The sequence below is a fragment of the Manduca sexta genome, chromosome 16 (genome assembly GCF_014839805.1).
Source record: "Manduca sexta isolate Smith_Timp_Sample1 chromosome 16, JHU_Msex_v1.0, whole genome shotgun sequence".
NCBI lineage: Eukaryota > Metazoa > Arthropoda > Insecta > Lepidoptera > Sphingidae > Manduca > Manduca sexta.
The window spans coordinates 8208733-8223320 of NC_051130.1; the positions used below are offsets into that span (position 1 = coordinate 8208733).

General features: G+C 35.3%; 2 protein-coding genes across 6 annotated transcripts in view; one reads left to right on the top strand and one right to left on the bottom strand.

The window, feature by feature from the left end:
- LOC115444216 (semaphorin-1A) overlaps positions 1 to 14588 on the top strand; it is a 352349-nt gene that overhangs the window by 195467 nt on the left and 142294 nt on the right. The gene's annotated exons all lie outside the window — the stretch shown is intronic.
- On the bottom strand, positions 12846 to 13954 carry LOC115444218 (cilia- and flagella-associated protein 20). Its single transcript, XM_030169907.2, has one exon. The coding sequence runs from the start codon at positions 13845 to 13847 to the stop codon at positions 12972 to 12974; it is 876 nt and encodes a 291-aa protein (XP_030025767.2). The 5' UTR covers positions 13848 to 13954; the 3' UTR covers positions 12846 to 12971.

A 14588-nucleotide genomic window follows, 5' to 3' on the forward strand; every position in this document is an offset into this window, starting at 1 on the left:
TTAACGAAAAATACCTTTCAAGTTATCGAACGACTTACTAACATTTCAAAATAATTCCGAATCTATTGAACATGATTATTGAGAGCTTTTTGCGTTTTAAGGGGGAATGGCACTTGAAGATCAATTTGCGATGGTTAGATAAATCACGAGCAAACGGAAATACTTAAAGAGGATAATGAGAGTTCGGGGACTGGAGTACGCGGTATAAGGGGACAAATTGCGCCCCACGCTTTTTACTTATAGGTATCATACACACACTCGCGCCTTTTGTATTCCCATAACCCATTTTCGAGTGTATATTTCGACCTATGATATGATGATGATAGGGGAACGAGCCAATCACTAGATTTTTTATATTGCTTTTAATGACGAGACGAGCTTGCCGTTCGCTTGATGGTAAGCCATAGGACCGCCTATAAACAGTAGAAACACCATCCAACACCTTGAATTAAAAAGTATTGTTTGGTATTCCACTGCGCTCGCCATCTTAAAACATGAGATGTTAATGATAAACGTCTATCCAATTTCATAAATCTGTAATATTTAGTGAAGTTAACAGATCTAAAAGATTTCATAAATTTTATTCCTAATCAAAACTTAAACTTCAAAGTGGTAAGATAGATCCACCATAATTCCAAAAACAAACGAAACTAAACGCAATAAACACGACCATTTGTTTAGGACATTAATCGCAGTTATACCAAACGGTAACCTACTTTACCACAATTCGCATAACAAAAGGCAGGTTTTTTGAGTCGCGACACTAATTCTGCGTATTTATCAAGCAAGTTTTCCCTCTCTACGATCTCTTTGTTACTCTAAATTAAACCGTAATTAGTGAGGTCCGCTACCCAAGTGATTTATGTATGTTTTTACGAAACTACTTCCACACTAATGTTATCACCCACGCAACCGCCCTTGTAATTTTGATTGCGTCTAAAATCAGACTAGTGCTGTTTTGCTTTGAGGAAGTTGAAGGATGGTGGCTTTGGGTATGCGATTGGATGCAATTAAATTGTTTTAATTGTAAAGTAGGTTCTTTTTGAATGGCAATTTTCTGGATATTTGTTACTGTAAAGTTTATATTATGAATTTTTGTGGTAGTTATATTTTATTTGGCATTTACATACCTATACTAATATTATAAAGCTGAATATGCTATTTGTTTAGACGCGCTGATTTTAGAAACTATTAAACTGATTTAGATTTTTTCACTACTAAAAAGCATTACTTCTCAGTAATTTAGGCTACTTTCTATCCCGGGAAAGTATATAGAGAGACTTTTATGCTAGAAAACTCTTTCACAAGGACAAAGCCGCGATCAATCCTAAATGACAAAGCACGTGTGCGTGTGTGTGTGTGATTGTTATGTTATGGAATCTTAATAATGTACAACAAATTTACAAGTTCAAATAAATTATTTCATTTCATATGCTACAGAGGTTGTAGAAATTCACATTAAAATACTTTCAATATGCACATACCATTATAGTAAGACAGCATACACATTTGCAAGTTGCAAACACGTCTACCTACTCCTGTGTTATATAAATATGGCTAAGACATATAAATGTATTGAATCCCACACGTAGTTATATCTTATCCCCTATCCAAACGAAAATCCAAATAAAAATACACATGATAAATAACAAACGCGCCCTCATGTATAATTTGACAAAACGTCAACGGGTCATTAACCCCGCACGCGGCTGACCGGTCGAGTCGACACTGTTCAGCAGAACAATTCACTCGCGAAATTAAACTGTCAGCCTTCCGCCGGACATTGTTTACTTGTTATTAACTAATAGCAATAACGCGGCGCGCTGTCACTCGCTGACTTACTGCGTGTTATTGAATACGAGTAAGGTGGCAATATCTATACGTTTTATGAATATTTTTAGGATCTGAAGCGATTTTAATTTATTTATTAGGTTATCCAGCTGACTTAACACTTCGATTACAATTTAAATATTATAACTTAAAGCTATAATGTAAGCCCGAGTTAATTAATTTTAATTTAAAATAAAAAGAACCGTTTCTGACTTTAAAAATACTTCCACAAAGATTTTACCAACCAACCGACCAGTACGACTGTCAATCAACTACCTCAGTTTGTCAAACGCTCAGTGTTTTTACAGTAAAGAGCGTTACAAATACTTTCACAAAAATATTTTCATCGCAATATATAGGTCCCAGTATATAGGTAATGTGTAGTATCTGGTGTGGAAAAATATTTTTCCAAGTCCTCTATATCATTCTATTTGATCAATTTTGTTACGGGTTAGGACTAATTAGTGTTCCCTGAGATTCGTTTAGCTTCGTCACCCTGTGTCATAAATGCGTGCCACTGCCGATACTGTCTTACAGGAGTAACAGTGGTGGTGGTGTAGTGTAGTCTGTATCTTTTGTATCTATTTATAAAAAAGTTTGCATAGAATTCGCCATTTATTCGTTTATAAATTTAATTTAGTTTTGGCTGCCAGACATAATATTCACTTAGCCAAGAACGGTATTCTCTCATGTGCATTTTATTACACAAGAAACCACGTAGAAATATTCCATTAATTACAGCGTAGACTATATTCCTCAACGTATCAAATCTGTAGACGTCGTAGCTTTACGTAGCGACGTAGCACGTAGCCACGTAGCATTCAACTATTTAAATTTAACCCAATTCGCACCTTTTAAATTCCAGACAAATGACTTCGTAGCCTTCGTTTAAAGCAAACAACTTAAGTGAAATTAAAATTCCTTTAATTAATACTGTCCAAGTCATTAGGGGCACGTGAGTTGACTAGTGTACAGGGTGTTTATTAAGCGATACAATCTCCGGTGGTGTATGAATATTCATTGGACGTTGCGCCAACCCTCGTGTGTCGCGCAGTGTGCTTTTTTAATGTGGATTATTCCGCATATATTAATGCAATAGTTTGTACAGTATTTTACGAGCCATATTTCTTTGGTTGAGCACGATCCGATGTAGAGTTTGTTTAACGGATATTGTTTTTACGTAAGATGATTTAATGTGTTGCAACACCTTTTTAATTGGTAGCGCTTCAATTAATTCTACTATAATTTAGTTAAAAGAACAGAACGTTTTTTATCGATGAGATAGATTCCAACAAAGGTTTTCCTATTCGATTTGTGATATACACAACACGATAATGAACAATAAACAACACACAGTAACAGAAACCAACGGGCGTGACGTTTATCATTTTTGCTTCACTTAATAGAAGTTATTCGTTGTATTAACAACGGCATTTGTTTCCGGGATAGTAAACAGAAGTTATCTCTGTCTTTTCACAGCGAAATGATAGAGACAGATGATTCGTTTGGCCAAAAGAGAAGCGAGGTCATTTGTTGGTGACATTAACCAAAATATTATATACATTCTATTGTACAATATGTACACTTATAAATATTTGGATAGTGATATTGTGTACCTACAATATTTGCCTAATTTTCTGTATATTCCACAAACAAAAACGTTAAGACAATTATCATGTTAAATTAGTGAAATTAAATGCTTTACTATTTCATTAAATTTTTAATCCTGTTTGAGGGACATAATCGATAGAAAAACGTTCAAGGACTGTTTTGAGATTCTAATATTTATTATAATAAACTTTTCAACCAAATATATACTTAATCAGTTTAACAATTACGTATATAAAAATCACAACACAAACTTAGCCAATCTTAATAAAGTCAATTTTCCTTGAAGAAAACCGTTCCCAATATTTATGTTCCCATCTACTTAGAAGGAGTAAAAAGGCTGAAAGTTCGTTTGTGGTCAGTAAATAACCGATAGGTAGTGTTATCAGTGGGTGGCAGCGACGCCGTTTAAAATATGAGCACCCGTAGGGCCGGCAACGTTCGCGTTTTATGTTCCTCCCAGATAAACATAGTGTTAAACGTGAAATATGATGATGATATCGTTTATTTTTAAACGTTACTGTATTTCGACATTATCTTTGTTTTTATTGGTCAGTTTAAATTGTGTTTGTGGTTTAAAATGTTTCATATTGTTTCATTTATGTCTGACTAGATGATATAACAGTATTGCAGAGATTTGTTGCGTCAGTAACCATTTTGTGAAGATGTTAATGCGAGGTATTAAGTTTGTATCATGCTTCGTGTCATACTATAAACATCTAATGCTTAAGTACATCAAATTGCATAAATGTACAGAAATTTAAATAAACACGTCATAAAACAGAAACTTCACAGCTCGCTTTCGTATCCCACCACTTCGCAAAGTGCATAAGCTAAAAGGATCAAATTGAAAAAAAACTTAAGTCAGTAAGGGTAAAATTCCTTTTTCTATATGTTGATATTTTTTACAATACATTGCACACTCAGTGTCCCGATGCGGTAATTGAATCTGCATCCGCAAGTACCGCAGCCGTTCCTTTAATTTGGGTAAGTGTTGTAGTACGGTTAGCAAATAAGTTCGCTAAAGATAATATCAATACTGTTATGAAAAATTGAGTAAAGTTATAATTTTTTTTGTATAGTATATGCTCGATCAGTTGGTATATAATACGTCAGATTGCGTATGGATAATCGTATAAGTATGAACCCATACGAACGTAGACAAAAAGTTCAATAACCTCCGAAACATCGATGTCTGCTATACATTTAACAACGTACAAAACCGCCCCTGTTTTCGCAGATGTCAAGTGATCTTCAGTTTTTTGCTGACCGTAAATTTCGGAGGCCGGGCACGTCCGTCTCGGCCCGTACTTGGGATGGATTATACCCGCTTTGTCGTAAATTTTACGACTTCAAAAATTAGTCGCCGCGAGCTGACTAGACTCGAACGCCTACTGGCAAATTGTTTTAACGTTCTGGTTTGTGGACTGATGGAATAATGTACCTCTTTGTTTTAACTTTGTTGTGGCAATTATTTTTTTTTCTTATTAGGCGTAAGATCTTCAATACTCTCGGGATTGAGTTTCCATTTGGTTAATCTTTCTGGCAGACGATTTCTTGGCACATACCCCGTTTTGTTTCTCTTTGTGTTCCTAATAGTTCTATCAGCTAGCTAGTAGCTATAGTATTATACAAAAGTTGGTTATGTGTCCAAGTCATTAAAATTAAATATGCAACAATCTTGCACGGTAGTCTTAATAACAATATTCATAGACAAAACAAGATTCTATATTTAAATATTAATAATGTAGGCTTAACAAAAAAAAATCATACTAGCCGAACAATATTTTATATTTAAATATTAATATTATTAAATTTATATCACAGTAAAATTGGACTTTCAAATCGTAAATGAACTTGTAAACCGCACGTAACAAAAGTACTCACGAATGTTTTGTAACAAATTCTTGTTTATGACCAATTTTTGCTCCCGTTTAATAATGCAGCGGTGAATTAAAGCTTTAATATTTACGTGAAGCCGACGCAGCGGACTGTTCGCTTAGCTCCACTTCGCTAGACGCTACATTATATTTACAAGCGTAGCGTGTAGCGTAAAGCTTTGTAAGCTTTCGAATTAAATTCTAATGTGTTTTAAGTCTCGTCTAACTAATTTTATTAATGATGAGACGCTATGGGATTTTCATTATCAAAAAAGTCGTAGGTACAAGTAAAGCCGCGAGCAACACATAGTGGTAAATAAAAGCGATGTTTTTAATTGTTGCAATTACTTTTTGGAAGCTTGGATCAGATAAATTGGTTCCTAGAAAAATTTCAAAATTGGTCAGTAGTTCCTGATATTAGCGCGTTCAAACATACAAGCTCTTCGGCTTTATATATGTTACGATAAGGTATAAAGGTACAATACTTTTTTCCAAAAAGTAATATCCGAACAAAGGCAACTATGCTGTCGATTGGCAAACATTCGGAAAAAATACAAGTGCCGAGAAATGGTTTTTGAACTATACAGCTGAAACTGCAGCGCACGATGTGCGTATTTCAAACTGTTTCGCCGATGTTCTTTGAACGAGCCATTTAGAAAATTGATTTGATTCCTCAATATCAGATGACACTGTGCAAGCTATTTTGGGATTTATGCAGTTGTCACTTTGGTATCTTTTGCTTTGATTCCGCGTGAGTAAAAGACCTCACCTGGTAAGTCCTACTGTGCACTTTGCCGGGATAACAAGTAGCCTATATATTGATCCGAGATTTGGTCTACCTATGTACCAATTTTTTGCATTTACTTTAACAAGCATGAACACACTCCTAAATTTTCATATTTATAATTTAGGATAAGTAGAATTTTGTATTCTTGTCTTTCGTTTGCCAGGGTCACTCTCAACTATCCTGATGCTTCATTTATGGATCTGAGGAATCAATTACCTTTGTATTATATAAAATGGACATGGCAGAGTGACCTCACTGCACCAAATGGTAAGGTGAGTCCAGAACTCCATATGGACTCGATATGTCTATTGATGACAGATGATTATCCCTTGCCAGTAGACGGAATTATTTTAAACTAGGTGTTACGCGCGGCCGTAAAGACACTGTTTCCCACAAGCTTCTCCTTAGCGATCCCTAGCACGATTTTTACAGCAGCGCCATCTATTACAAAGATCCTTATTTTAAAATGAAAATAATTTCTACGGAAATAAAAATGGGCCCTATATGTTAATCCAGATCATGATCTTTCTATGTGCCAAATTTCATCCATATCTATTCGTCGATTATTGTAATTACTTCTGACAAACATCCAAACATTTGACAAATAATCGCGTTTATAATATTCGTAAGTAGCAAATACACATATAGCTAGCGCAACATAGATCCGCCTTAGTCGCTCCCCGCTCCTTCCCACCACTATACCCCAATTACATCGCTACGTGATTTATAGCTCGCTACGCCACGCTAACTTATTACCAACGTTTATGCTGGCGAATATGGCACGAGATCATGTATTTGTACATTATGTATTATGTCTTATGTGCTGCAAAGCAATTGATTGCCAGTCCTCTTGCCAACCAAACGGAAGCTGAGCTAAGCGTATCGCTTCTTTGCTATGGAGATGTCTCAGAAATGTTCCATTTTTTCTCGAATAAATTGTTTTTTGCCAAAACTGATAACTAGGTACTTTAGGAAAGCAATAACGTCTGTCATATTATTACTTATTTCGAACGTATGTAAGCCCGTATTATAGAAAATTAAAGTTTATACTTTATATAAAATACTTAATTTTAAAACAAAACTACGCTGATTATATTTTCAGATATGAAAGGTATTTTAGAAACATATTACTTCGTTTTGATAAAACGCGACTCTTCAAACATAACTTGTAAACTAATCAATATTCCGAACAATATGAGCCATTACTGTTATAGACTCGCAATATTGCCGTAAACTACGGAACATAGATAACAGATTGTAAAACGCTCTTTTTACAGTAAACATTATATTAGCAAAATAATTACAGAATACAATTTTAGACATTCTTTTGACAACGTCCAGCCAGAGAGAATAATAATCGAATAGTCGCCGCGTGACATATCTTCTCTTCTGCCAGCCTGCCCGCGCAGCCGAATACTTCCGGAAACGCCCGATGTCATCGGCTAGGATAGCGGCGCGTAACATCGGCCATCCTGCAAAGTGAATACCAAAGGTATAATACCAAAGGTATTCACAAACATAAATTTGAGAAAGCAGAACTGAATCGGATACTTATATTTTAAACATTTTACCAGTAAATCACTAACTATTTCTGATCGATTAACTCTTTAATAAACCAATCAAGTCTTGCGTATCCACAATATCCAACAACTTATCCATTTTGCAATTAACTTTCACGCTATATGTGTATATAATTTATTTTTCGTTAGTACCTAAACCCCGTTTCCTTACTTCATTCCCAGCAACCAAAGACCTTCATTCTATTTATCCAAGTTTACGTACAGTTAATGCTGAATACTAGTAGTAATCATAGAATGCTGAGAACCAAACTTAAGTTTAAAATAACACCCAGAACAATTAAACCTTTCAAAGCAAAACCTCCAATTAGTAAGACAGCAGCAAATGAAAAGGAATGAGAAGCACAACTAAAGAACTCCATAGAAGTCGCAAAGGAAGTTAACACACAAGATAATAAAACACACAATAAGGACTTATCAGCACACGATTCATACATATAAATAAGCATACGCAACATATACCAACTCAATCAAATCAATTAATCAAATGGTTTACGAGTAACACAGCATAAAGGCAAGAAGCGTTAGAAAAGTCATAACTGAAATTAATAAAATATTTAAAACTAACATGCGGAAGATTGCCATGCTTCCAGATTATAAACACAGAAAAATGCATTCAAACGACCAGAGTCATTAAGAAAAAAGACGGGAAAATACAGACAGCGAAAAGAGATTAGATCCCCAGCATAAAGGATAAAAAAGGCATAATAGAAACCACAATACGAGAGTCTCTATCAAAGCTACTTAATGCATCCAAGAATTATACACATGCAGAAATACTACAGAAACAACAGATCCGACCATTAAAGAACCGGTACCGGAGACAATCTCTGAAACATAAAAGTAGTCAAATAAAACTCCAGGTGCAGAGAACATCAACAATGAACTTCTCATCGAGAACAGGGACATTATTAACACCTACACTCACATAGTTATTGACTGAGGTCTTAAGAATAAATTAATTTCAAGTCAGTGGACAACAATTACTATTATACGACTACACAAGAAGATTGAAAAGAACATTTTTTTATTACTAGCTCTTCTAACCTAATCGATAACATAAGATGTACAGACTCCAAATTAAGAACGGATACATTAGCAACAGAACTGGGTGCACGACTTTCGAGAAGTGAACTCTACATGCAATAAAAGTAAATTAGGAAACAAGTTACATTGTGTTTGAATTAGTAATAACAAATTAGTTGAAGTCACAAATTAGGGACAGAATTTATTATTCCAAGTTTCTTAATCTGAGGTACTTTACCGCTAAAATACAAATTTCTTGAAGCATATTATTGTGGACTGATACATTCGCCACAAAGGCAAGTGATGACTATAATTGATTCGCCGTGTTGGCAAGTTGAAAGTCACTCTGTTATGGAGACGGTTGCCAGAACGAGAATCAGCAAAATTAAGTTTCATTAACAAAACAGAGTTATCAATGTCAACGTTAACCCATTTTTGTAAAATAAATAAAATGATATCTGCCATCTCGCGTCTTTATTCAAGAAAACTGATTTTAAATTGAGCAAGTCTAGATTCGTAGCTTTGTAAACTGTGGCAGTGGTTATTCACGTGTGAAAAATGATACAGAAACTGCTTCTGGGCTCTCATACCAATCTCTGAATATGTTCGATGAATGACGGACTCCAGAGAGCATAGCAACATTCAAGATCAAATTGGACGAAACAACTAAAAATACGACAGAGATCTCGGGATCTTCAAAACTTTCGTTTGTTATAACAGAAAACCAATTGAAAGCGCAGTCTACCCCGTAACTATGAGTCGAATAGTCAGTTAAGCCACGCGTGTCAAGACACTTCCTAAATGGGATATTATTTAAAATATAAGAAACACTAAGAAGACTATAAATCTTAACAGTTTGAATAAATAACTATAGGTCTACAACTTGATGTCAAATATCTATAAAGTCCTCGCTAAAGTGGTTCTATATCGCAGGCATAACCAAGACACTGGACCAGATTCAACTAAGAGAACCAGCAGACTTAACCGTTACCCCAGTGTTTATAAAAACTGTCACTGGCGATCGAAGCCGATGTGGAGACATGTGATTTACAATTACACTACTCAAGTACAGCGTTAGCTACACGTGTATGTTCCGCTTATATAAACAACCAGCACAGAGAGTACATGGCCAACATGGAATAAAACAACTACAGCAATTTTCATATGCATTACATAATGTTGGCAACTCATCGGAACCAGGATTTGTACATAATTTTCGGTAATGACAATTTTACATTCCGTAAATTGGGCTCCGTAAATAGTATCGATACTGAAGCACACATCCGTCGCTACTTCTACCGAATATGTTTCAACTTTTTTAATTATTATAACACTACCTGTAATTTCTCGCCATATAATTACATAAACACAACATGACAAAAACTGACCTCTACCCCTACTATTTTTAACTATTTGATTAAAACATCAGCTTCTAATGACCCACTAAAATCAGAAGACATCCATCTCTGAAGTATCATCATGACATGAATTCCTTGTGCATGTCTGCTCGATAAAACCACGGTTAAAATATTTCTACAACTCAACAGGTTAACAGAAAATAACTTATCATAAGCAGTATAATAGATGTCAGTCGTAAGGTTTTATCTGATATTTTACTTTTTTTGTTCATAATGTTATTACCAACAATAAACCACCACCACCACCATGGTACACTTCAAAATTGCAAGAATACTCAAAGACAAATACAAATGTTTTTGCAATCTCAGATTACCATTCCCACTGTTTATCAAAAAATTGAGCGAAGGTTTACCAAGCTGAGTGTTACAGCTAGTACGGCAACACAATCCAGTATACCATTTCAGAGTCACCATATTGCACCCTTATTCATTCGCAGAAATATTGCTCATATATTGATCCTTATTAATATACTTAGAGAGCATCAATTGTTCAGAGCCATTGCGTAAGTGCTATGTAAGAATACCAAACATTTCAATTAATAAGCCAGTGCTTTTCAATTTATCCAGAGTCCAAGTACAGACAGAATAGTTTTTTTTTTTTTTATCATGCTCCAAACCACATCATCATCATCACATCTGGAACAGAAGATATGTATGTTATATTATATTATTATATTACATTTCTAAACAACAACGTTTGCTCTGTCTTATTTTCTTTACTCTGTTTTCCTAAATTGCATTTATACATCAACACAGTTGACTGGATTTTGGAACCTCGTATACCACAAATCACTCAATAGCTTAATCTCTTTATGTCAGACTGTAAGCTTTCCATGTAAGATTAATGAATTCACAGATATTATATATAGTTTATAATTAAATATAAACACTAAACCAGAAACAGAACTAGAAAAACAGAAGGAATTAAATAAGGCAGAATTAATGAAGCAGATCAGTAAAATAAAGCAGTCAAATCAGACAGAGTATGTTCTGACGTAGTGTTACCAGGTGTCTCGATGTGCGCGGAATATCCCGGTTATCAGAGTTCTGGAGACGCGTCCCGATTTGCGACTGATTGGGACATTAAATGTCCCGAAAATCAATAAATTTATCAAAAACATTATTATCAAAAATAAACAACACATCACATCACTAGCCCTGTAGGTATAGTTTTATTTTGTTCTGTTGTTTAGAGACGCGACTGTACCGTGATCTATGATTCGATGTTAAAACAGAAATTGCAATGAAAACCAACATTAGCATGACTTGCAGTATTTTTTTTTTTTTTGTGTTTCGACCTTCAACCTGGATCCCGATTTGTTTTACCTGTTGCCCGATTTCAAACAAATAGGACCTAGTAACACTAATCAGAATGCTCATGGCTACAGACAGAATATGATCAGAAGGCTCATGGCCACAGACAGAATATGATCAGAATGCTCATGACTACAGACAGAATATGATCAGAATGCTCATGGTTACAGACAGAATATGACCAGAATGGTCATTGCTACAGACAGAATATGATCAAAATGGTCACGGCTGCAGATAGAATATTATCAAAAGGCTCACGGCCACAGACAGATCAGATTAAATAAAATAAACAGTTACGCACGTTCGCATTGTCAGCCTGAAGTGTTGCGCCACTAATTTGACTTCACATGACTCCAGTCATTCCTGTCTCCAATGATTTAGTTTCTAAGAAAACACCTTCTCCAGTGAGCCAAGCAGCAGGCATAACGAAGTTTTGTTATGAATGTCGTTAATCGTACTAATGTGCAGACATCAATTCCATATGCATTCCCAACATATTTACTTCAACAGACGTAGACGTTGCCATGGTAACTAAAAATCTGAGAATCTGGTAATTTTAATTTTGGCATTCAATGATTCATCACAGATTTATTCCGATAGTTCTCTTCACATTCGAATTCAATGTAACTTCAAATTATCATTTGTATAATCCCACTTCTGAATGTAAAACGCTCTTTATACAGTAAACATTATATTAGCAAAATAATTACAGAATACAATTTTAGACATTCTTTTGACAACGTCCAGCCAGAGAGAATAATAATCGAATAGTCGCCGCGTGACATATCTTCTCTTCTGCCAGCCTGCCCGCGCAGCCGAATACTTCCGGAAACGCCCGATGTCATCGGCTAGGATAGCGGCGCGTAACAAGATATTACTATCCACACATAAAGAATCCCTTATCCCTTGTATTTTGATAAAAAAAAATAAAAGCAAAAACAAGTTCCAATTTTCGTATTCAGCATAAATGATTAAAGGTCGAAACGATCCTTTCATCATAGTTCTGTTGTGAAAAAAAACTTTGTATTGAATACGTAAGCCTGCGAAAGGTCTCTATTTGTTTGCATATTTAAACGCCCACTTTTCCTTACTTACGTAATAAAGGTAAGGTTGTGATTTCAACTCGCAAACCTCCTGATGGCCGTTATGATATTTTTTATTCAATCCAAGACTGACCCGGTTGCCTCCAAATACAGCCTTATTCTTGTTATTTGATACATATCTTATGAATAAATTTGTTGTTTATGTTTATGGGTTGTGTTTAATGGTATTTTTTCATTCCAGGTACGTTTCTGGAGTTGAAATTAATGAAGCCGGAGATAGGATTCTTAATGGAGTATTGGAACAACTATTTGTAAGAATACTACTTGTTGAAAACCGTTCAGGCATTAGCATAATATATAAATTTAAGAGAACTAATAAAACATATCTATATTTAGAGAATTACATAAATCAAAATAAATGCTTTAGCGATTACTGCAAACTCAAATCTATAAAATACATATACGCTATATCAAAAGCACATGTTAGTTTATTCAGCCGCCTCCTCGGCCGGAGCTTCCTCTACTGGTGGTGCGTCTTCGGCTGAAGCTTCTGCTTCTTGCACAGGCTCTGCCGTTTCTCCATCGGGTTCCTCAACTTTAACTTCAGCTTCAGGTACGGCTTCTGAAGAAGCTTCTGGCGCCTCAGGAGCTTCTACTTTCACAGGAGTTTCACTAGCTGCTGTCTCTGCTGGTACATTAGTGTCTGGAGCAATTTCTTCTGTAGGAGCAGGCTTCGCAGCAGCGCGAGCTCCTTTAGCAGGAGCTGGCATCTTCTTTTCAACTTTCTCTTTCTTATGTTTTCTCTCCAATGGTAAATAAAGTTTATAGTCTTGTGGTAGTTCTTCTTCAGTGTATAATCTTTCGCTAAAATAAATTCTTCGTAGTCGAGCGTTTGCGTGAACCTGAACACGAAGCGTTTCTATATATTGTGTTCCATAAGCTCTCCGCGTGAAATCTGCTAAATTGAATTGTATTTGATTCCATCCACCGGAAAGACCAATCGGCATGCTAGTACAAAACGGTTTTATTTTTGTTGTAGATTGAAAATTTGAGATTCTGAACCTTCGACGCATATTCTTATCGTCAAGTATTGTTATTTCGAAAGAAAAATACCTCTTCAAATTCTTGACGATCATGACCAAGAATGGTAGTTTGATACCTAAAATTTGATTCTGTTTTGGACATCTGATAAAAGTGGTTGCAACGTTAGTGCTCACGATTTCAAGAACAATGGAGTTCACCTCAGTATCCGTGATTCTTTTGATATGACCATTTTGCACTTCCATTTCCCATATGGCCAAAGGATTTGACCCACAACTGTAGAATATCGATAGTAAACCATTTTGATAAGAATTTTTGAACATAACTAATTGCAGTAATTATCTTTATATTTTTCAACACGTCAGTTTGTAACAGATGACGTTTGTCAACAAATTTATTTCTACAATGTGCCTGACATTTAGATGACATAGAATTTTAGACATAGAACCTCATTCAACAAATAAAATGAAAATTTAAGTCACATTATTATTTAATATTATATTAAAATAAAATATCTAGTTACAGAAATAAATTGGAGAAATAACTTACATATTTGAAACACGTAATTCAACTTACTTAATAAATAAATTGGCTTCACTATGGTTAATTAAAATATACGTTTAAAACTGGCAATAAATAATTAAATATTCATCTCATAGTTGAAAAAACAGTTACTATTCAGCAGGTTGTTCAGCAGTTTGTTTGGCAGGTTGTTCAGTTGGTTGATCGTCTACTTCAGTACCTCTAGTTGAAGTATCGGCAGTATCCGGTTCTGTTGTGGCGGGTTCTGACGGGGTGGCTTCAGTACCGTGTGGTTCTTCTGACTGCTCTGCTGTTACCTCTTCGACTTTTTCTATATTCGTTTGCTCCCCTTGACCTTCACTAACTGGCGCAGCTGTTGGAGCTCCACTACTTGGAACCTTTTCTACCTTCTCTTCAGATCTTCTCCCAGTGGGCGATGTATATTTCTTAATAGTATGGAGTGATGTTTTAGAACTTTGTGTAATAGCATCGACTTTACTCCCAACTTTTTCTGGACGTTTTTCAGTTTGCTGTGATGTTGA

Excerpts from the sequence above, each read along its gene's own strand:
- LOC115444218 (XM_030169907.2), bottom strand. The coding sequence starts at position 13,847 with ATGTTCAAAAATTCTTATCAAAATGGTTTACTATCGATATTCTACAGT.